Source organism: Chrysochloris asiatica, unplaced genomic scaffold, assembly GCF_000296735.1.
Source record: "Chrysochloris asiatica unplaced genomic scaffold, ChrAsi1.0 scaffold00159, whole genome shotgun sequence".
NCBI classification, from domain to species: domain Eukaryota; kingdom Metazoa; phylum Chordata; class Mammalia; order Afrosoricida; family Chrysochloridae; genus Chrysochloris; species Chrysochloris asiatica.
Genome location: NW_006408677.1, coordinates 2,956,593 through 2,980,523, shown reverse-complemented (window position 1 = coordinate 2,980,523; position 23,931 = coordinate 2,956,593). Strand labels below are relative to the sequence as shown.

Below are 23,931 nucleotides of genomic sequence, written 5' to 3'. Positions count from 1 at the left end.
TACCTGCCAAAGCACTGAGAATCTAAGCCCAGCCAAGTGAACACAAAACCTTAACTATCACACTTACTAATCCGTAGTGAACAGTGTCTTATTTGTTGAAACTCTTCACTACAGATTAGTAAACAAGCACAAGTAATCCCACGCTTATAATGCTTAGTAGGTAATCTGCTCCTGAACTTGGCAGCTAACAGAAAGGTTGGCAGTTTGAACTTACCAGCTACTCTGTGAAAGACAAAATGTGGCATTCTGCTACTGTAAAGATTACAGCCTTGGAAATCGTACATACATTAGAATTGATTCGATAGTACACAAACAACAACATACTTTGCATCATCTCATTTAATCCTCATAACCAAGCCTGCAACATAAGTGAGAGCATTCCCATTTTACAGAGGAGGAAATGGAGACATAGAGAACAGAACTTATTTGCCCAGGGTCATGCAACCTAGGACGTAGCAGAGGCAGGAATTGCACCAGGGCCTGTCTGATGCCACACTGGTCACTTGGGCTTGAATGGGACCATGTAGGTTGGAATAAACGAAAGCTCAACCTGAACTATGAAACCCTGCCATCATGAATGAAATGGGAAAGAACCAAAACACTGTTTTTTTTCCAGATCTGCTAGACATTGACAGAAAAGACAGACGAAAAGCTTTATTCCTGTTCTTGCTGGGCCTGAGGCTTTAGATGTTTACAACAGTTTCTCGCTCAGTCAAGAGGAGCAGCCGGAGTACAAACTGGTCTTGCAGAAATTTGATGAATTTTGCAGTCCTCCAAGGAAAAGAAAAAGGTTTTTGTACATTTTCTCTTTAACTAGAGGGCACACAGAGAGAAAACAACAACAACAAAAAACACCAAATCAGTATAGGCGTTAGTGGCTGACCTAAGGCTCCAGAGTCAGTCATGCAATTGGGCAAAACACTTTTGAGTCTCTGATCAGAAATCATTTTTGTCCTGGGAAAGAGAGACCAGAGACAACTTAGTAACAGAACACTAGGAGCCCCTGCTTTAATATCAAAGGCAGGTAGAATTCCTAGGGCTGAAGGAAGCCCCCAGGCCTAGAAGGGAAGTCAGAGTCAGCAGCAATTAGTATGAGAGTGAAGAGGAAGGAGTTGGAGGAGTGGAAACATAGAAAGCTCCAGGTGAGCACCACAGAAAGCCATGGGTCTGGTAGGCACAGCCTGATAAAAGACTTGGGGTGGTCCGCAGGACTGCTGCTGGCCCAGGTCATCCCTGAATGCAAAGGACTTGTTTGGTGCTGTAGTTGAAACCATTTAGAAAAGGCAGTTGTCACCTAGTCAGTTCCAACTCATAGCAACCCTGTTTAGGGTTTCCAAGGAATGGCTGGCAGTTTTGAACTGCTGACCTTGTGGTTAGCAGTTCAGTGCTTATCCTACAGCACCACACCAGGACTCTAAGAAAAGACAGTTGTTGTTGTTGTTGTTAAGTGCCGTCAAGTCAGTTCCGACCCATAGCGACCTTGTACAGGGTTTCCGAGGCTGTAAATCTTTACGGGAGCAGAAAGCCTCATCTTTCTCCTGCGGAACAGCTGGTAGTTTCGAACTGCTGACCTTAAGGTTCGCAGCCCGATTTGTAACCACTATGCTACCAGAGCTCCTTAAGAAAAGACAGTAAGTACCCAATAATGGGGAGTCCTGGTGTGGCGCTGTGGGCTAATGCGTCAAACTGCAAAGTCATTTGAACTGCAAGGTCGGTGGTTGAAGCTCACCAGCTGCTCCTTGGAAACCTAATACAGGGTCACTATGGGTCAGAATTGACTCGACAGCACTTAACAACAACCTAATAATGGAGCAGTTGTGGTTGAGCAAGCCAACAAATTATTCCCTGAAAGTAATAGTAGATTGACATTACCACTGCCATCAAAGAGTCAAGGTCTCTTGGAAGGAACGAAAGAAGGAAAGAAGGAGGGTGGTAGGGAAGCCTCCATCGAAGGGATTGGCATTTGGGGAAGAAGGGATAAAAGGAGGATGATAACTGTAAGAAATTATCTCTTGGAGGATGTAATACCCAAGCTCACTGTTGTCAAGTCAATTGTGACTCATAGACATTCTGTTGGATGGAATAGAACTGCCCCATGGGGTTTCCAAGGCTGTAAATCTTTACAGAAGCCAACTGCCACATCTTTCATACATGGAACTGCTGGTGGATTTGAACAGGTCTCTTTGGCTGCAAATAATGTATTCTTAACCACACTATCCAGGAGCTCTGGTAGCGTAGTGGTTACGAATCAGGCTGCGAACCGTAAGGTCAGCGGTTCGAAACTACCAGCTGCTCCGCGGGAGAAAGATGAGGCTTTCTACTCCCGTAAAGATTTACACCCTCGGAAACCCTGTACAGGGTCGCTATGGGTCGGAACTGACTCGATGGCACTTAACAACAACAACAACAACCACACTATCCAGTCCTGAAGGTGCTGGGCTGCCAAAAGATTTTGCTTAATGGGTTTAAGTCCATTCCATTTCAGGTTAGCTTAGCAGCCAGGCACTTTAATCACAACACCACCAGGGCTAATAATAAGTACCATTTATTGTATTCTAACATCAGGGACTGTTTTCAGTGTTGCACGTTCATCTCAGTTATCATTTATCTTCCTAACATTCTTATGATACACGTTGTTAGGTGCTGTTGAGACAGTTCAGACTCATAGCGACACTATGCATAACACAACGAAACACTGCCCTGTCCTGCGCCATCCCCACAATTGTTATGTTTGAGTCATTGTTGCTGCCACCTTGTCAATCCATCTCACTGAGCGTCTTCCTCTTTTTTGCTGAGCATCTTTTTTACCAAGCATCATGTCCTTTTCCAGAGACTGGTCCCTCATGATAGCATGTGCGAAGTACCTGAGACATGTTGTTGTTATTAGGTGACATCGACTCAGCACTGACTCATAGCAACCCTATGCAGCACAGAGTGAAACACTGCCTGGTCCTGTGTCAACTTCACAATCATTGGTAAGCCTCAGCTCATTGTTGCCGCCATTGTGCCAATCCTTCTTGTTGGGGGTGTTCCTCTATTTCTCCGACCCTCCACTTAAACAAACATGATATCCTTCTCCAAGGATTGGTCCCTCCTGATATGAAGTATGAAAGAAAAGTCTGGCCATCCTGGCTTCCAACAAGCACTCTGGCTGTGCTTCTTCCAACACAGATTTGTTTGTTCTTTTGGCAGTTCATGGTATTTTAATATTCTCCTCTAATACCATAACTCAAATGCATCAATCCATCTATGGTCTTCCTTAGTAACTATCCAACTTTTACATGCATATTATTGAAAAAACCATGTCCTGGGTCAGGTACACCTTTGTCATCAAACTGACATCTTTGCTCTTCAACAGTTTTGCCTAATGCTGTACGTCTTTGATTTCTTGACTGCTGCTTCCATGAGTGTTGATGACTGCTTCGAGCAAAATGAAGTCTTTGACAACTTCAATCTTTTCTCCATTTATCATGATGTTATTTATGGGTACAGTGGTGAAGATTTTTGTTTTCTTTACATTGAGATGGAAGCTCTGTCCTCTTCTTGGCTTTCAGCAAGCAAGGTTGTAGCAGCTGCATATTGTAGGTTGTTACCTCCAATCCTGATGATATGTTTTTCTTCATATAATCAGCATACGTATTGAGTAAATATGGTGAAAGACTACAAGCCTGGCATACACCTTTCTTAATTTAAAACCATTCAGTGTTTCTTTGCTCTGTTTGAACAACTGTCTCTTGGTCTATGTATAGGTTCCTTATGAGCACAATTAAGTGTTCCAGAATACTCATTCTTCACAATGATGCCCATAGCTTGTCATGAGCCACACAATTGAAAGCCTTTGCGTAGTCAGTCAAGCACAGGTAAACATCTTTTTGGTATTCTCTGCAGTCAGTCAAGATCGATCTGACGCCAGCAATAACATCCCTTGTTCCATGTCTTCTTCTGAATCCAGCTTGAACCTCTGAAAGTTTTCTGTCAATGTATGATTGCAGCCATTTTTTGTATTATCTTCAGCAGTAATTTACTTGCATACATATTAATGATATTGTCCAGTGATTTCTGCATTCTGTTGGATCACCTTTCTTTGGAATGGGCACAAATAAGGATTTCTTCCAGTCAGTTTGCCAGTCTTCCAAATTTCATGGCATAGATGAGTGAGTGCCTCCCGTGCCGCATGTTTGCTGAAAGATTTCAATTTGTGTTCCATCAATTCCCAGTCCCCTGTTCTTTGCCAATGCCTTCAATGCTCCTTGGACTTCTTCCTTCAATATCATTGACTCGTGATCATATGCTACCTCTGGAAATAGTTGAATATCAACCATTTCTTTTTGGTAGAGTGACTCTGTGCATTCCTTCCATCTTTTTTTTGATGCTGTCTGCATCATTCAGTATTTTGCCCATAGAGTCCTTCATTATTTTAAGTAGAGGCTTGAATTTTTTCTTCAGTTTCCTCAGTTTAAGGAATGCTAAGTGTGTTCTTCTCTTTTGGTTTAACTCCAGGCCTTTGCACATTTCATTATACTATTTAACTTTGCCTTCTCCAGATGATCTCTAAATTCAGGTAGGATATGTTCAAGGTCATATTGTAGGCTTGTTTTAATTTTCTTCAGCTTCAGCCTAACTAGTATTTGAGCAATTGATGGTCTATTCAACAGTCTTGCCCTGGCCTTGTTTTAGATGATGATGGGGAGCTTTTCCACCATCTCTTTCCATGTTGTTGTTAAGTGCCATTGAGTCGGTCCCATACCCATAGTGACCCCATATAGGGTTTCCGAGGAGCGGCTGGTGAGCTTGAACCTCTGGCCTTGCAGTTTAAATGGCTTTGCAGTCTGGCATATTAACCTACAGCGCCACACCAGGACTCCATCTCTTTCCATAGATGTAGTCAATTTGATCATCACTAGCTTTAGTGGTTGAGTGGTATTAACTGGTCATCCTTGACGGTGTATGGATATTATCCTATCATTGTTGTTGTTGTTATTAAGTGCCGTCGAGTCGGTTCCAACCCATAGCGACCCTGTACAGGGTTTCCGAGGGTGTAAATCTTTACGGCAGTAGAAAGCCTCATCTTTCTCCCATGGAGTGTCTGATAGTTTCGAACCGCTGACCTTAAGGTTTGCAGCCCGATTCGTAACCACTACGCTACCAGAGCTCTTCAAGACAGGTCTTGATATGTTCTTTTTGATGAGGAATGTGAGGCCATCCCTCGTCAATTTGTCATTCCCGGTGCAGCAAACCATGGTTGTCTGATTTAAAATGGCCATTACCAGTCCATTTCACCTAATGCCTAGGATATTGATGTTTATGTGCTCCATTTCATTTTTGACAATTCCCAATTTTCCTAGATTCATATTTCGTACATTCCATGCTCCGATTATTAATGGATGTTTATAGCAGTTTCTCTTCATTTGAGTTGTGCCCCATCAGCAAATGAAGGTCCCAAAGTTCCATTTGCGTCATCACAGTCAACTCTACTTTGAGGAGGCAGCTCTTCCCCAGTCGTATTTTGAGTGCCTTCCAACCTGAGGGGCTCATCTGTCGGCACTGTATCTAACACTATTCTGGTGCTCTTAATCCTCTTTCTATATTCAGTATTCTGGTGCTGACAGTTTTCCACTGCCATTCATGAGGTTTCCAGTGACTAAATATTCGGAAGTATTCCCTCTCTCCTTCTCCTAGTTTGTTGTTTCTGGAAGCTCAGCTGAAATGTGTCCACCATGGGTGACCCTGCTTGTATTTAAAATACCCATGGCATTGCTTCCTGAATCATATCACATAAGTCACTATATCATGCCAATTAAATGAGTTGTCTCTTGAGAGTATGGTTCTAAGCTTTCAAACCCAAAGAGTTAATAATCTTGCAAGGTGATGCATTATGTCTAAATAATATCCATAACTGTGACCCTGTCTTGGTTATCTAGTGCTGTTATAACAGAAATTCTACTAGTGGATGTCTTTACCAAGCAGAAATTTGTTCTCTTACAATTCAGCAGGCCAGAAGTCTGAATTCAGAGCACTGGCTCTGGAGAAAGCCTTGTCTCTTTTCAGCATCTGTAGGCCCAGCATTCCTTGGAGACCTCCATGTGTGATGGCATCAGCCTGTCCCTGCATCTAAGAGCTTCACAGTACAGGGATCCCAGGTCTTCTTTCTTTGTGGTAATAGTTCCCCCAGATATAGGTACTATTACTTTTCCCACTTTACAGATGAAGAAAGAGACTTAGAGGGATGAACTATCTTGCCCAAGATCACAAATTTTTTTGTACAATTTTTTTTGCACAAATTTTGCAAATAATATATACTCTTAACTATTACACTATACAGCTTTGAAGTCACTGTGCTGTCAACAGATTTTGCCTATTGGTTTAGGCCCATTCCATTTCAGGTGTGAATCCTGCTGGCTGTGTCCACATAGTCACCCTCAGCACGCAGGTCCCACACTTCAGAGCCATTGAGCTGTGCTCAAATGACGTATGTGCTTTGTATGTTAATGTTTTTGGAATTGGGTGCAAACTCCATTCCAGAATGAGCAGTGGCCCTTTGAAGTGCACATAAAAAATGTCAAGTCTGGCTTGAGATTGGGGCATGACATTAAAACATTTCTTTCGTGCTTGAATTAGGCTGGGTCTGACGCCTGTTCTTCCTGAGTCTCTAGAAAGCTTTGCTCTGAGCCTTATTGCACCCCTCTACAACCCAAGCAAGAATGTATTGTCATCAGACGATCTGCTTTCTTATCCTTGGCAGTAGAGATGGGAAGGAGATAAAGCAAATTTCCAGCTCCCCATGATTTAGGGTCTATGCCTGGTCTCCCTCCTCATTTGTTGGGGAACAGCATCTCTCAGTGTTGAAAGAAAATAAATTCCTTAGGTTGAAAGAAAATAAAATCCCCTTGTCTCCAGGCAAGTGAATGCCTAAATCATTCCAAACTAGTCAAGTGAATATGAATAATGTTCAAGTAAGAAGATTCTTCAGCCTCTTCTTGTCACCTGTGCCACCTTCCAGTAGTCTGGAAGTCATTCGTGTGCCTAAGCAAATCCCTCCTAGTGAAATAGAACTTCACATTCCTTTAGTACCAAGCCAGTGAAGTACTTCTTAATCTTGTCTGAGTTCCAGACCTGGGCTTGGAATCTTGCTTGGAACCTTTTACTGCCTACCACTCCCAGTTGACGGAGGTCTTCTCCATTCTCTTTCTTTCTCTCTCTGCTCTCCGTCTGCCAAAAGCAGCTGCAGCCGAGAGCTTGAATAGTATCCCCTTTCCACCACCGCCACCACTCAGTCTGTAGGCTTGGCGCTGGTGACTCTTGCCCAGACTTGCGCTTTCCCTCATACCTTTCTCCTCTCCTATGCAGGAGGTCCCTCTGAGGACAAACTCCTGGCTGATGACCAGACTGTGGCTGTTAATGAGGAGGAAGTTAGTGAAGCCTCCAGGGGGAGATTCATAAAACTCATCAGGTAAAAGGGGCCTCTTATACCTTGACAGTGTTTCTCTGCTATTCATAAGGTTTTCAGTGACTAAAGATTTGGAAGTAGTTCGTCACTCTTTCTTCCTAGTCTGTCTTTGTCTGGAAGCTCATCTGAAACCTGTCCACCATGGGTAACCCTGCTGGTATTTAAAATACCGGTGGCATAGCTTTCAGAATCACAGCAACTCACAAGCCACCACAGCATGACAAACTGACAGACGAGTGGTGGCTGTTTGGTTTTAAGTGGAAACTGTCACTTTAAATTTCGAGGAGATCTGTGCTCATGTGTAGTAGAATCCTCCAGCGGTGGGGGTGGGGTGTCCTGGCAAAGGATATCATGTTTGGTAAGGTGGAGGGTCAGAGAAAAAGATGAAAACCCCCAATGAGTTGGATTGCCCAAGTGGCAGCATCGTGGCAATAGTAGTGTGGTTGGCCCAGGATCGGGCAGTGGTTCGTTCTGCTGTGCATAGGGTCACTGTGGGTCGGTATCGATTCGATGGCACCTAACAAGAACAACATGCATGCCTTGACAGGAACTAAACAGTACCCTTACCCTTGTCCCACCAGTGGTATCAGGCTACCATTGACCTCCCTGGCCCCCATAGAGGACCCCTGCCAGGAGAACTTCCCTCGCCAGGGCTACTGGTTACCCAGGACTTCAGGAACCAGCCATTCAAGGTCACAGAGATCCCTTACTCCTTCTGGTGGGCCTTTTTTTTTTTTTTTCTTAAATGATTTATTGTGAATTATGTGATAGTATACATGGGAGAACATTAGTTTTACATTCATCCTGTCATATATTGTCTCATTGCCATGGTTACAATCCCCTCCATGCAATCCCGTGCCCCCCAGGTCTTCAGCACACAGTCGCTCTCCCTCTCTGGGTCTAGAGTCTCCAGCTGCTCCATAGCTCCACATCATCATCTCTGGCTCCATTTCAGGCATCGCTGTTTCTTTGGGTAGGGTCCCGCTCTCTGCTCTTCTCCCTTGATGGTCCTAGGGACCTCCGCTCCTAGACTGAAAAGTTAATCACTCCCCTCCTTGCTATAAAACATCCACCTTTACATTTCTGACCCTCACAAACAGTCCTGATAACAATTATTCACTATTGTATCACAAGAGACCCGTCTGTATTTCATTTCATCAGCCCCGCCTAGTCAATTTGAATACTACTCACTGGAGATTCTACCTTCCTCTAGGCCCTCTGGGTCTAGGTTCCCTCTTGAAAGCTTGTAAGCCAGTCACTTCTTGCCTTTGTAGCCCTCCACCCCTCATTTTGGGTAGCCAATGTCCAAGTTGCCCATCCCTGTCTACTCTGTATGTGGAGGGGGTGGGAATGATTCTTGCTGTAAGTCTGGTGGGCCTTTTTAAGTAGTGTGAATACACACAAAGAACACCTTCCTGTTAAGGTTTCACTCCCACTTCCTTCCACCCAACATCTCCCTCACCCAAGCCTCATGGTTTTTTAGTTACTACATAGTGGAGCACTGGTAGCGTCGTGGTTACGAATCGGGCTGTGACCTACAAGGTCAGCAGTTTGAAACTACCAGCTGTTCCACTGGAGAAAGATGAGGCTTTCTGTTCCTGTAAAGATTTACAGCCTCAGAAACCCGGTACAGGGTCGTTATGAGTCGGGACCGACTCCACGGCACTTAACAACAACAACAGCGGCACAGTGGAACAAACCAAGCAACCAATGAGATTATACTATGAGCATGACATTATTTTCCGCACCCACCCCCCAAAAAAAATACACAAGGAAAGGAAAATCCAAATCCCTGAACAGTAGGTTGAAAAGAGAATCTGCCATTATGGATTCTATCCAAGGAGTTTGTGAGTAAGATGGGAAAGAGGGGAATGTCAGGGGGACCACCACCATCCACAGTAGGGAATACCCACATTGACTTTTCCTGTCCCTTACCTGAACACAGCACACACACACCACACACACCACATATCACACACTACATACCACACATGTCATACTTATACCCTACATTCACACCGCACGTACACACCCACACACACTCATGGACCTTTTGATGAAGAAGGCAGGGACAGAGGTGAAGGTTCGAAAGTCCTTGGGTTGACTTCAGTTTGAGAGACCTTGGCTAGCTCCCCTCAACTGAAACTTTGTGTTCACTCTCTCTGCTCCATGTCCTTCGACCACTCTAGTTGCAGAACATTTCCATCCCATTCATCTTTCTTGGGCTCCCAAAGACCCACCTGCCTCTGGCACCCCTCCCCATTTCAAAGGTAGACTAAGCATTCTGTGTGTGGAAGAACATTGTATTAATGACTCTGGGGGGTTTGAAATGCACCCTCCTGAAGACCAGAACAGGTTTTCCTTGACATTTTTCTCCTCCAGCTCAATATCTTAAAGTATATCTGGTCCGTAATGACTTCTTCTCCAAGTTCATTTGTCCACTGAATTTCTCCATTCTTCATCCTTCACCCTTTACCACCACAAAATATGGGAGGATTACTTTCAACCCTAGCAGGGCATATTGTGGTTCTTCTAGCCTGCCCCCACAGATATTGTTGTTGTTGTGATGTGCCGTGGAGTCGATTCCGACTCATAGCGATCCTGTCCAGGGTTTCCGAGGCTGTAATTCTTTACGGGAGCAGAAAGCCTCATCTTTCTCCCACGGAACTGCTGGTAGTTTCGAACTGCTGACCTTGCAGTTCGCAGCCCGATTCGTAACCACTATGCTACCAGAGCTCCTTCCATAGATATTAATGCTGTACTTTTAGCAGATTTCTTAGCACCCTGGAACAAGGTAGCCCAATTTTTTTTTAGGACATTTTGAGATCCTTCGGGGGTCAGAGCTCACTCATTTGATCACCTCAGGGGCCAGTAAGTTTTTCATTCATTTTTTTGTGACTAGTTACTGAATGTATGCTATGTGTCAGAAACTGTTCTAGGCACTGAAGATATATCACTGAAAACGACAGAAAAAAAATCCCTGGCCTTTTGGCGTTTACATGCTAGTGGAAGGAGATATGCCATAAGTGAGAAACATGATACATAAGTAATTACACACTATATTGATATCCCTGGGTGGTGCAAACAGCATTGCTCACCACCCAGTGGTACCTCAGAAAACAATCACAGCCATTGAAAACCCCATGGGAGTACAGTTCTACTCTGACACACATGAGCTCACCATGAGTCAGAATCAACGGCAACTGGTTTCTTGGTTTTTGCTGTATATTAGAAGTTACAAATATTATTGAAGAACAGACAGTCAAGTGGAGTAAAGAGGATCAGGAGTGTAGGGGGGCAGTGGTGCAGAATGCAATTTTAAATAATGCGGTCAGTGTCAGCCTCGTTGAGAAGATTTAAAGAAAGACTTAAAGGAAGTGAGGGTGTGGAAGAAAAAGAAAATAGGCAGGCTAAGACTATAAGGCAAGAGTGAGTCTGGCATGTTTGAAGAAGTCAGTCTGGCTGGAGCAGGGTAAATAAGGGGAAGAGTTGTAAGTGATAGGCCAGATTATGTGGCATCTTAAACCATTGTAAAGACTTTGGCTGTACATTCTAAATGAAATGGGGAGATGTGACTTACATTATACTCCTTTGCTGTTCAAGATAAAGGTTTTTTCCCCTATTACTTTCCCTGGAATCCAACTCCTTATATCTCCTGGGAGTTTCCCAACTCTGAGAGCTGATTTATCCCTGGACTTTGCTCTACCCCAAATAGGAAATGTTCAAGGTTCTTGAGTAGGAAGACTTGGCGTTTCTTGAATCCCCATAATGAAAGGTTTTTGGACTCTGCTTGTAGAATACCTTTGTTCTAATACACATTTGAAGAGGGCCAATAAGGAGAAGAGAAGTTGCTTCTAGGGACACTAATCCATTTCTCTTAGTTCAGTTGAAGGCTTATATATTCCTGGGAGAGAGTTTTCATACCAAACTGTCTGTTTGATCTTTGGCATAATTCTTGTTCAGTGAATTTGAAATTCTTCAACCTTTTGAATATTTGCAATCTGGGGAGTCTTGGCTTCCATCTGGTGCTCCCTGGATCTCAATTTTTGGTCCTTCCATTAAAACAAATCTTCTGCGTATGAGTCATGCTGACCAAATGACCATCATTGAATTTCTCTTCTTGCTTATATACCAAATTACCAGTAATCATCATTCATGGTTCCCAGGACTCCTTGAAAGTGTGCACTTGGAGTGCCATCATTCAAAACTTCCTTTTTCCTTTCATGTTTACAGATAAAATTGTTGATAAGGTTTAGGGATTTCTACAAAGAAAATGTGAGAAGGAATATGAAAAAAAACAAAAAAAAAGACTTGAAAAATGTGACAACCCCAGTAATCTTCAGATGCCTGGGTACCATTTTATGGATGGCTTATGTCGGCCTCCGCAAGTGATGGGAAGTGAGACATCCTTGCAGATATTTGTATTGCCCTCTGCCCTAATCCATATACACAAATGCAGCCCCTGAGAAAATCCTGGTATGACTTCTTATGCTAGATGAATACCTAGTGCATGAAACATTACTCTCCTGTTGCCTCTTTTCTCTGTAGGAGTGCTAAGCAATTCATCGTTCATACAGTTCTGCATACTCAACAGATGAGTGAGCCTCTTTGCCATCTGCTTTTCCTCCTGACTGAAACGAGATGACCCCATATTGGAAAGAGACAGTGATGGGAGAGCGGGGAGCAGAGAATAGGCCAACATGGTGGGAGCCAAGAATGTAAAAGGGAATTTAAAGAATACCTTCTGGACATAATGTCCAAGGCTTGAGGATTCTGAAGGGCTTTACAATGGCCAGTTCTGCCCTCTACCCTCAAATTTACCTCATTTATGCTGCCCCCTACCTCACTTTCAGACTTACTTTCCACCTCTTTTTTCCCTGTGCCTCTGTCAAAATTAGACACTGGTTTGGCTCTGTAGGACAAGCACTAGACTGCGAACTACAAGGTTGGCAGTTCAAACCCACCAGCTGCTCCTTGGAAACCCTATACAGGGTCGCTATGAGTCTGAACCAACTAGATGGCAGTTAAAAACTACCACCATCAAAACTTACCTGTTCAGGATCCAACTGCCATAAAGTCTTGGCAGATGGTAGGTGCTAAGCTTATTTATTTGTTCATGTAAGTACTTACTAAATGACCTTCAATGTATGAGACACAGTGCTGTATGTTGAGAATTTAATAAAAAAATAAAAAAAGTTTCTAGGGGAAGTACAATTGGACAAATCGGTTAATCTTTGCCCTTATTCTGTCACTAACTGGCTGTGTGACCTAGATAAATCACTTTCCTTTTCTGAGCCTCAATTTCCTCATCTTTAAATTAAGGAGTTTCAACTACAACAATGTTTTCCAAACTTGCCTAATCATAATACAGTCACCAGGACTACTTATTAACAGTAATAATTCCCAGGCCCCTCTCCTCAAGAGGCAGATTCAGAAGGAGCTGTATTCATTGCTAAGTGCTCTCCTTATGCTGCTGTTGTTAGGGGTGGGACAAGGAGGTTCTGACTCAAAGCATCCTTATTACACCAGAACGAGACACTGCCTGGACCTGCTCGATTTTCACAAATGTTGTCCTGTTTGAACCAATTGTTGCTGCCACTGTGCCAGCCCATTGCCTTGAGGGTCTTCTTCTTTTTCACGACCCTTCACTTTACCAAGCATGATGTCCTTCTCCAGGGGACTGGTTCTTCCTGATAACATTTCTGAAGTACAAGAGATGGCCACCCTTAATTCAAATGCACTAACCCAAGTGTAAAACTCCCATGTTCAAAACTCAGAGTCCCTCTCCACATTCAGGTCAGCTATCTTTTTCCAGTGTCCCCATCATTCCTTTGTACCCCAGCACTGATGCCCCATCTCTACCCCCATCCCATAGCCACAGGAGAGGTCACAGCTGGTAGAGGTGGGACACATGAAATCAGGGGAGGTTTCACAGAGGAGGCTGGGCTTTCAAGGACAGGGTAAAATTTTTCAGACAAAAATCAAGGCAGAGAATGTCTAGAGAGAGACAAGACAGTGTTTATGTCCAAAGCCAGGAATGATGCAAAGGTGTAGAGTACGAGCTCATGAGTCAGGGAGATATGGCTTTAAAATCAAGCTCTAACTGGCCTTCCCATAGCTTCCAGCCCTCTTCTGTGCCATTGTGAACCACACACACACACATACATACACTCCCTGGCAGATAGACAGTTTTTTCAGTATTTTCTTGGTTGTTGTTGTTGTTGAGAATATACACAGCAGAAATCTACTAATTCAACCATTTCTACAATCACAATCCAACTTATAGTTGTACAACCATTCTTACCCATTGTTTCTAAGTTTTTCTTCCATCGTTAACACAACCTCACTTCCCCCTAAGTTTTCTGTCTAATCTTTTGAGTTGCTGTTGTCAAATCGGATCCTGTATAGATAATTCTTAAAAAGAGCACAGTATTCAAGGCAGACATTCTTTATCAATTAAGCTAAATGACTTGTTTGTTTTTTTAAAGACTTCAGGGGATATTTTTGGTATGAGGGTTGAGGTTTAAAGATTATCCCAGGGTAATAGTTTCATGAGTTCATCCAGCTTCCAAAGATTCATGAGAATTTGAAATTCTGTTCTGCATTTCCCTACTTTGGGTCAGGATTCTTCTATGAAGTCTTTGATCAAAATGGTTAATAATAGTAGCCAGACACCATCCAGTTCTTCTGGAGATAACCCCCAAAAAACAAACCTGTTGCCAAGGAGTCAATGGCCACTTACAGTGACTCTACTGACAGAATAGAACTGCCACATGGGGTTCCCAGGGCTGTAATCTCTTTGGAAGCAGACCTCCACATCTTTCTCCCTCAGACTGACTGGTGGGTTTGAACCCAGTAATCTTTCTGTTGGCAGCTGAGCGAACTCACACCCAACTCCCTCCCCACCCTACCACACCCATTATTCCTGTTGTTGCCTAATAGTGATCCTTTATAGAGGATGTCTGGTGGGTTTGAACCACTGCACTACCAAGTCTGGAATTAGATCATCTTGATTGCAGTTTTCTACATGCTAATTCTCTTCTGCCTCTGGCAGTCAAGACCAACTCCCTGACACATTCATCTTACTTCATATGTGCATTTGCCAAGTGGGCAGTCCCTTATCTTCTCTGAACTCTCATTATGAAAATGCCCAATGGTTTTCAAAGAATACGTGGTTCCTATGTTGTCTGATCAAAAACTCTTTGTGGGTGGCTTTGCTAATCAAGTATCTACTCAAATCTCACCTCCTTGTAGAAGCCTTTCCTGGCTACCCTTTTCAGATAAGTAGAATCTACCTTTTACAACGTCTTGATACTTCTTAAGGTTTTTTTTTTTTAGCACTAAAATATTATATATAGATAGATAGATAGATATAGATAGATATATAAAGTCTAAAAAAAATTATAATCCTGTTTATTGTATTCAGGTGACTTTTTTTTCTTTTACACATATATATATATATATATATATATATATGTGTGTGTGTGTGTGTGTGTGTGTGTGTGTGTGGTTTTTTGATTTTGAAATCACTGTAGAATAATAGGAGGTTTTAAAGATAGTAGAGAGATGTCCCATGTATCCTTCCTGCTGTTTGTCCCACTGGCTACATCTTATATAACTACAGCACCATCTCAATACCAGGAAATTCACACTGATATAATGTCTGTGTACAGTTCAATGTCAGTTTATCACATGTGTAGGTTCATGTATCTGCCACCACAAGGTTCCGTCATGTTGTCCTTTTATGTTGTTGTTGACTGCCATCGAGTTGGTTCCGACTCATAGCAACTCTGCTATGAGTTTCCAAGGAGCAGCTAGCTGGTGAGCTTGAACTGCTGACCTTGTGGTTCAAACCAACTTTGCATTCCAGCACATTCACCCACAGTGCCACACCAGGACTCCTGCTTTTTTACAACCATACCCAATTCCCTCCCCACCCTACCACACCCCTTATACCTGTTGTTGTTAACTAATTGTTGTTGTTGTTACGTGCCATGCCCCGTGGAGTCGGTTCCGACTCATAGTGACTCTGCATAGGGTTTCTGAGGCTGTCAATTTTTATGGGAGCAGAAAGCCTCATCTTTCTCCTGCGGAACAGCTGATAGCTTTGAACTGCTGACTATGAGATTAGCAGCCCAATTCGTAGCCACTCTGCTACCAGAGCTCCTTTGTTGACTAATAGTGATTCTGATTAGGAGATGTCTGGTGGGTTTAAGATTCATCCAAGTTATTGTATGTTCCTTGGACTGTGACCCACAAGGTTGGCAGTTCAAACTCACCAACTGCTCCTTGGAAACCCTATACAGGGTGCCCATGAGTCAGGACCGATTTGACGATACTTAACAGCAACAACAGTAGTAAATAGCATTATTGTTTTAACAATAGTATTATTTTATTGCTGAATAGTATGCATGTACTAAAATTTTAACAGTTCATCTGTTGAAGGACATCTGAGTTGTTTCCAGTTTGGTACTATTATAAATAAAGCTGCTATGAATATTCATGTACAAGCTTTTTGTGAGCATAAGTCTATGGGGAAAATGCCCAAAAGAAGTAGAATTGCTGGATTGGAAGGTAAGTGTATGTTTAGTTTTTTTTAGAAACTGCCGAAATATTTTTACAGAGTAACCATTTTATATTCCTATGAAATATGATTTAGATAAAATCCCTGGCTGGCACAAATGGTTTGTACTCGACTACTAACTTAATGCTGTGGGTTAATGCATTGGACTGCAAAGCCAGCTTGAATTGCAAGGTCCGTGGTCCAAACTCACTAGCCACTCCTCGGACACCCTCGTTATGGGTTGAAGCCGAATCAATGGCACTTAACAACAACTACTAACTTAAACTTTTAAAGGTAAAGGTTGGTGGTTTGAACTCACTCAGTAACACCACAGAAGAAAGACTTGGCAATTTGCTTTTGTAAATGTTGTTGCTGTTAGTTGTCATTGCACTCCATAGGGTTTCCAAGGCTGTGTGACCTTTTAGAAGCAGATTGCCAAGCCTTATTTCTGAGGTGCTGCTGAGTGGATTTGAACTGCCAGCCATTTGGTTAATTGTCCTTGTTAAGTGCCATCGAGTTGGTTCCAAGTCATAGTGAACCTTTATAGGGTTTCTGAGAATCAGGTGGTGAGTATGAACCACTGCCCCTGCGATTCAAACTGACCTTGAAGTCCAGTGTTTATCCCATAGCACCACCCCAAGACTCCTTTTAGTTAATAGTCCAGTGTGTAACTATTTGTGCCACGCAGTCAAGAAAATCCTAACATGTAACATTGTAATACTTGGGGTCGCCATGGGTCAGAATCAACTTGATAGCAGTGGGTTTGGCTTTATATATGCTCTGGTAGCATAGTGGTTATGAATTGGGCTGCGAACCGCAAGGTCAGCAATTCGAAACTACCAGCTGTTCTGCAGCAGTTCGAACTCACTAGCTGCTCCTTGGAAACCATATACAGGGTTACTATTAGTCAGAACTGACCTGACGGCACTTAACAACATATAGAAAGGGTGGTGGTGGTGGTGGTGGTGGTGTGCCGTCTAGTTGATTCCAACTCATAGCAGCCCTGTATAGCAAGGGTGGAGAGCATTTTTTTCTGCCAAAATTTATAACATCGTTCATGGGCCATACAAATTTATCAACTTAAAAATTAGCCTACTATATTTCTTCAAACATTTAACTAACTAATCCCTAAGGTGATGGCTGGAACTTCAGTTGCCTTGGCAGGGCCAGACCAAATTACTTCAAGGGCCTTATATGGCCCACAGGCCGGACATTCCCCATCCCTGCTGTATAGGGTTTCTGAGGCTATAAATCTTTACAGAAGCAAAAAACCTCATCTTTCTCCTGCTGAACCACTGGAAGATCCTAACTGCTGACCTTGTGGTTAACAGCCCAATGTGTAATCCATTACACTACCAGAGAAGAGGGAAAGAGAACTGGTGGCACTATGGTTAAGCACTCCACCTGCTAACCAAATGTTGGCAGTTTAAACCTACCAGGCGGCTCCTCAGGAGATAGACCAGCTATCTACTTCTGTAAAGATTGCTGTTGTCTAGGTGCTGTTGTGTCAGTGTGCCAACTCACAGTGAACATCCATACAACAACAGTACCTGCGCCAATCTCATAATCGTTGCTACGCTTAAGCCCATTACTGCTGCCACTGTGCCAATACATTTTGTTGGGGTCTCCTTCTTTTTCACTGACCCTCCACTTTACCAAGCAATACGTCATTTGATTTCTTGACTGCTGCTTCCATGAGTGTTGATGGTTGATCTGAGCAAAATGAAGTCTTTGACAACTTCAATCTTTTCTTCATTTACATGGATGTTGTGTATTGGTCCAGTGGTGAGGATTTTTCTTTCCTTTACACTGAGGTGTAACCCATACTGAAGGCTGTGGAGCTTTATCTTCATCAGTAAGCATTTTAAGTCCTCTTCACTTCCAGCAAGCAAAGTTAATGAGCCTTCCTGCAACCCTGATGCCATGTTCTTCTTCATATAATCCAGCTTCTCAAATTATTTGCTCAACATACAGATTGAATAAGTATGGTAAAAGAATACAACCCTGGCACACACCTTTCATGATTTTAAACCAGTCCCCCAGTCCCCTTGTTCTGTTGGATCAAGACTGTCTCTTGATCTATGTACAGTCACCTCATGAACACAAGTAAGTGTTACATAATACTCATTCTCCATAATCTTGTCCATAGCTTGTCATGATCCGCAGAATTGAAAACCTTTGTAAAGTCAATAAAGCACATGTAAACATCTTTCTGATATTCTCTGCATTCAGCCAAGATCCATCTTATGACAGCAGTGATAGCCCTCATTTCACATCACGGTCTGAATCTGACCTGAACCTCCAGCAGATCCCTGTCAATGGATTGCTGCAGCCATTTTTTAACTATCCTGTGCAAAAATTTTACCTGCATGCATTATTTATGATATAGTCCGATGCTTTCCACATTCCATTGGGTCACCTCTCTTTGGAATGGGCACCAATGTGGATCTCTTCTAATTAGTTGGCCATGTAGCTGTCTTCCTAATTTCTTGGCAGAGATGAGTGAATGCCTCCAATGCTGTCTCTGTTTGTCGAAACATTTCAGTTTGCATTCCATAAATTCCTGGAACCTTGCTCTTTGCCAGTGCCTTCAGTGCAGCTTGGACTTGTTCCTTTGGTTTCATTGGCTCCTGATCATATGCTGCCAATTGAAATGGTTGAACATCAACTATTTCTTTTTGATACAGTGACTCTATGTACTCTTTCTATCTTCTTTTGATACTTTCTGCATCACTCAATACTTTCCCATGTTGTTGTTGTTGTTAAGTGCTTTTGAGTCAGCTCTGACCCTTAGCGACCCTGCGTAGTGTTCCCAGAAGCAGCTGGTGTGCTTAAACTGTCAACCTTGCAGTTCAAGCCAACTTTGCAGTTCAACACATTAACCTGTAGCACCACAAGAGGACTCCATTTTGCCCATTGTTGTTGTTGTGAAGTGCCATTGAGTCGATTCCAACCCATAGCAATCCTATATAGGATTTCTGAGGAGCAGCTGGTGAGCTTGAACCACCGACCTTGCAGTTCAAACAACTTTGCAGTCTGACACATTAGCACACAGCACCCTTCAATATTGCAAGATGAGTCTTGACTTTTTTCTTCAGTTCTTTCAGCTTGAGAAATGCTTAACATGTTCTTCCCTTTTGGTTTCCTAACTCAAAGCCTTTGCACATTTCTTTATAATATTTGTAAAGATTGTTGTTGTTAAGTACCGTGGAATCGGTTCCGACTCATAGTGACCCTGCACAGGGTTTCCAAAGCTGCAAATCCTTACGGGAGCATAAAGCCTCATCTTTCTCCCGCGGAACAGCTGGTAGTTTCGAACTGCTGAAGGAAATCCTACAGGTGTAGTTCTACTCTTTCACATGCTATCACTATGATTCAGAAATCTACTCGACAATGTTGTGAAGTACCATCGAGTTGGTTCAGACTCATAGTGAACCTGTATAGGGTTTCCAAGGAGCGGCTGGTGAGTTTGAACCACCAACCTTGCAGTTAAACCAACCTTACAGTCCAGCACATTATCGTGCAGCGCCACACCAGGACTCCTTCATGAGGATGGGGACTATGTTTTGTACATTGTTGTATCCCCAGCACCTGACACAGAGTTGTTGTTAAGTGTCATTGAGTTGGTTCTGACCCACAGTGGCCCTGTGTAATGTTTCTAAGGAGTGGCTGGTGAGTTTGTACCACTGGCCTTGTGATTAGCAGTCCAGTGCTTATCCTACAGCACCACACCATTACTCAATAATATTTACTGATGTTATGAAGAAAGCACAACTTTCACACCCCATAGCAAGTTAAACTACAGGAAACTCTAATGTCCAAACTTAGGTGCAGAATGAAAAGCCTAACCTACCTCATCTCCATTTCAGCTTTCATATTCTGAAATTGCCTTGAGCACTCCCATTTCCCCCTAGTTCTGATGTTTCCATATGCTCCAACCTCCTTGCTATAGATGGGCTCCTTTTCTTTTCCTCTCTGCTCAGTTCTTTGGTCTCACTTCCCTATATGGACTTTTGTCCTCATACGAGTCCACATCTCTTTTATCTTAAGCTATAATGAAAACTTCTTGAAGATTCCAGCATATGTTCAATGTTATACCCTCTGCATCACAGAACACAAGAGTACTGTGTCCACAGTGGGCACTTGGCATCTTATGGATGCATGGAGTGTGCTGCCTCTTACCAAACTCTTGTCCTGTTAAAGTTTGCTTATCACTTCCTCCAGAAGACAATCTCCTGGTGATTCTGAATTGATAGGGTTAGACTGGGGCTTGGAGTCTGTATTTTTAACAAGACCCAAAGGTGATCCTGATGGTCTGTAAACTCTGGGGAACACAGGACAATCTCTAGCACTCCTTCCGGCTCCTACATTCTGTGGCTGCTAATGGTTCACCACCTTGACTATACATGAGAAACACCTGAGAAGCTGTTTTAAAACCCTGTTCCTCAGGGTCTACCGTGGACCAATTGAATTAGAAACTGGGGATGGGGCCCAAGCATTGGTCTTGACAAGACTTCCCCAAATGATTCTGATATGTAGCCAAAGTTGAGAGCTGTTGGTCTAATAAATTGTCTCTTTCAGAAAATATTTTCCTTTTACCAGAGTGACTCTACCATAGCAGCCATTTGGGGAATACTTTAGGAGACCCAGTGGTCCTTTATCAGGGTCCCTCAAACTATATTGCATAAATAGATACCAATCAAAGTTATGTATTCAGGTGTGTTGCTTAATCGTTGCATGACTGCAAATGGAGAACCAATTGACTGACATTGTTGTTGTTTTTAAGTTCTGTTGAGTTGATTCTGACTCATAATGACTTTATATAGGGCTTCAAAGGCTACAACTCTTTGCAGCAACAGAAAGCCTCATCGTTCTACCACTGAGCAGTTAGTGAGCTCGAACCACCGACCTTTTGGCTCACAATCCAGTATGAAAGATGCCAATTAAAGATAGATTGGGGAATGAGGTTGGACAGTCAAGTGTGGCTTGTGGGGGGTTAAGAAAACAGATAGCCTTTCATCTTGACGTAGTCCTGAAGTACAGTAAGCAAAGTCTCCTACTCCCCCTTTCAGTGGGCCAGTGAAATCAGGATGACCGTTGTCTCAGGCTCCTATGGTGGTTGCTATGGGAATTGAGTATAAGTAGCCTCAGCTGCTCCACAGGGAAAAAGACCTGGCGATCTGCTTCCGTAAAGAATACAGTCTAGAAAACCCTATGGGGCAGTTCTATTAGGTCTCATAAGGCACCATGAGTCAGAATTGAAAGCGTACAACAACTACAGACGCGGAGGTCAAAGACAGTCAAGATAGAGGAAAGGCAAATTAGAAGGCCACCCAAACTTCAGGACCCTGTGCCCCATCATCTAGAAATCCTTTCATAGTTTATCACAATGGAGCACTAAAATTGTTGGCCAGACACTTGACTTTTGGCTAAGATATGAGTGATCACAACTCTGAAATCTGTAATAACAGAACCAACAAATTAAAAAATGGTCAAAGAATCACCAGCTGCTGAATTCAGCCCTGAGGGAGAGACAGACTCTCTCTTCTACTGCTTATTTCACCTAGCTGCTGGCTGCATATTTGCTTCAAGGGGCCTGCAGTGGCCCCGGAGGTACTTAGCAATTCTAGTCCCGTATTTCAAGCCAAAATTCATTTTAGCCAGAAGGGGTGCCTGTTGCAAAATGAGATTTCCAGCTCCTTAGAGGAAAAATAGGGTCAGTGAAAAACTCAGATGTCCAACCTAAGGTACTCAATTAATCTATGCTTAATGGGTAAAGGCATTTTAAACAGATTCCTGGGCCCTACTGCCTCAGGCCTTTAAGAGCCCACTGCAAGGCAGGCCTCATCTGTGTCTGAGCATAGGGCTAGACATGACTCTGACACCTAGCAGAGACCAGCTGGCAATGAGTGAGTCACCATCAGTGATCAAAGCTGACAACCAAGAATAGGATGGAGTCTTGGAGACCAGCAGGACAAGGGTCAGTGAGGAATGAGGCACAAATAAGCTGAAAATAGTACTAAAACAGATACCTGACAATGATTAAAATCCTTGAAAATATTGGCAATTTCATTTCCTCCTTTGTGCTTTTGGCTAATCTCATAGATGCATCTCCACAACAGCGTTAGTGGCAGACAAGGGCTGTCAGAGACCTTCATGGCTTTTACCCAAAGGAATGCCAGACTGTAGGTCTCAGAGGTCCCAATGTAGTTTGAAGTAGCCCATACCTGGTTTTCCTCCTAGTCTTTCTCATCTCAATAAATGACCACCCCATTCTTCCAGTTGACTTCTCTTTATCTCAACCCCCCACATCCAATCCATCAACATATTCTTGTTTCTGCCTTCACTGTATATCCAGAACACCATCAGTTTTCATCATTTCCATTGTTACCCACCTAGCCTAAGCCTCTATCGTATTTTTACTTATTATTGCAGAGGATGCCTAACTGCTCTCTCTACTTCTGCCTTTACCCTCCTATTTTCCCACAAGCCTACCTGCTTGCTCTTCGTACTTCTGCCCTTACGCTCCTTATTTTCCACAAGAAGTCAAAGGCATCTTTTTAAAATGCGAGTCAGATTGTGTCTGCTCAAAACCTTCCAGTGGAGTAAAACTCCCAAGTTCTTAGCATAGCTTTGAAGTTCCTGTATGATCCAGCTCCCAGCTGCCTCTAATCACATCTCCTGCTTCCCTCTCCATCATTCTTCTGGAGCCACAGTAGGCTTCCTTGCTGCTCTTCCTACACCTCAACCCTACTCCCACCTCAAGGCCTTTACTCGTCATCTATTTGGAAGGCTCTTTTCCCAGATATATATCCTCATGGTTGTTTCTCCCTCATTTCCTTCAAGTCTCTACTTAAATGTCACCTACTTGGTGAACTCTTTCCTGACCCAAACCCAAACCCAAACCCAACCCACTGCTGTTGATTCGGTGCCGATTCATAGTGACCCTCTAGGACAGAATAGAAAAGACCCCACAGTGTTTCCCTGGACTGTAAACCTTTAAGGAAGCAGCCTACCTTGTCTTTCTCCTGGGAAGTGGCTGGTGGGTTTGAACTACTGACTTTTTGGTTAGTGGCCCAGTGCTTAACCCACAGTGCCACCAAGTCTCATTTTCTCCATAGTTAGAGTGTGGCTCTAGTGGGGAGACCCTTCCTTGTCTATTTCAGCTTCTAGTAGCCACCAATTCTTGGAATTCCTGGGCTTGTAAATTCATCTGCCTCCATTGTCAACAGATAGCATCTGTCTCTGTGCCTCTGCTGCTCTTGAGAGATTGTTGTTGTTAAGTGCCATCGAGTCAGTTGTGACTCATAGCAGCCCTATGCACAACAGAATGAAACACTGTATCATCCACACAATCTTTGTTATAAGTCCATTGCTGCTGCCACTGTGCCAATCCATCTCACTGGGGGGTCTTCCTGTTTTTCACTAACCTTCCACTTTACCTAGCATGTTCTTCCCCAGGGATTTGTCCCTCCTGATATGTCTAAAGTACAAGAGAAGGAGTCTGGTCATCTTGGCTTCTAAGACGCATTCTCGATCAGACTTCTTCCAACATAGATTAGGTTTAGAACCTGCCCTACACTAAAATGGCTTCAACTGAAAGCTTATATTACATTAAATTGTATTATGGAAGGGGATTATATTATATTACAGCCATAGGTGGTGGTGGCTGTGTTGTTAAGTGTAGTTGAGTCGGTTCCCACTCACAGCAACACTGTAGGGTTTCCGAGCCTGTAAATCTCTATGGGAGCAAAAAACCTCTTCTCTCCTGTGGAGTAACTTGTTGTTGTTGTTATGTGCCGTGGAGTCAGTTCCAACTCATAGTAACCCTGTACAGGGTTTCCGAGGCTGTAAATCTTTACGGGAGCAGAAAGCCTCATCTTTCTCCCACGGAACAGCTGGTAGTTTCGAACTGCTGACC

At 43.2% G+C, this 23,931-nt stretch overlaps 1 protein-coding gene across 1 annotated transcript in view; it reads left to right on the top strand.

Annotated features, from left to right (window-relative positions):
• Positions 1-23,931, top strand: part of FRMPD3 (FERM and PDZ domain containing 3) — a 139,575-nt gene that overhangs the window by 25,000 nt on the left and 90,644 nt on the right. The window contains exons 5-6 of the mRNA XM_006871066.1: positions 7,348-7,450; positions 11,996-12,045. Coding sequence (XP_006871128.1) covers positions 7,348-7,450; positions 11,996-12,045 — 153 coding nt within the window. The remainder of the gene's footprint in view (positions 1-7,347; positions 7,451-11,995; positions 12,046-23,931) is intronic.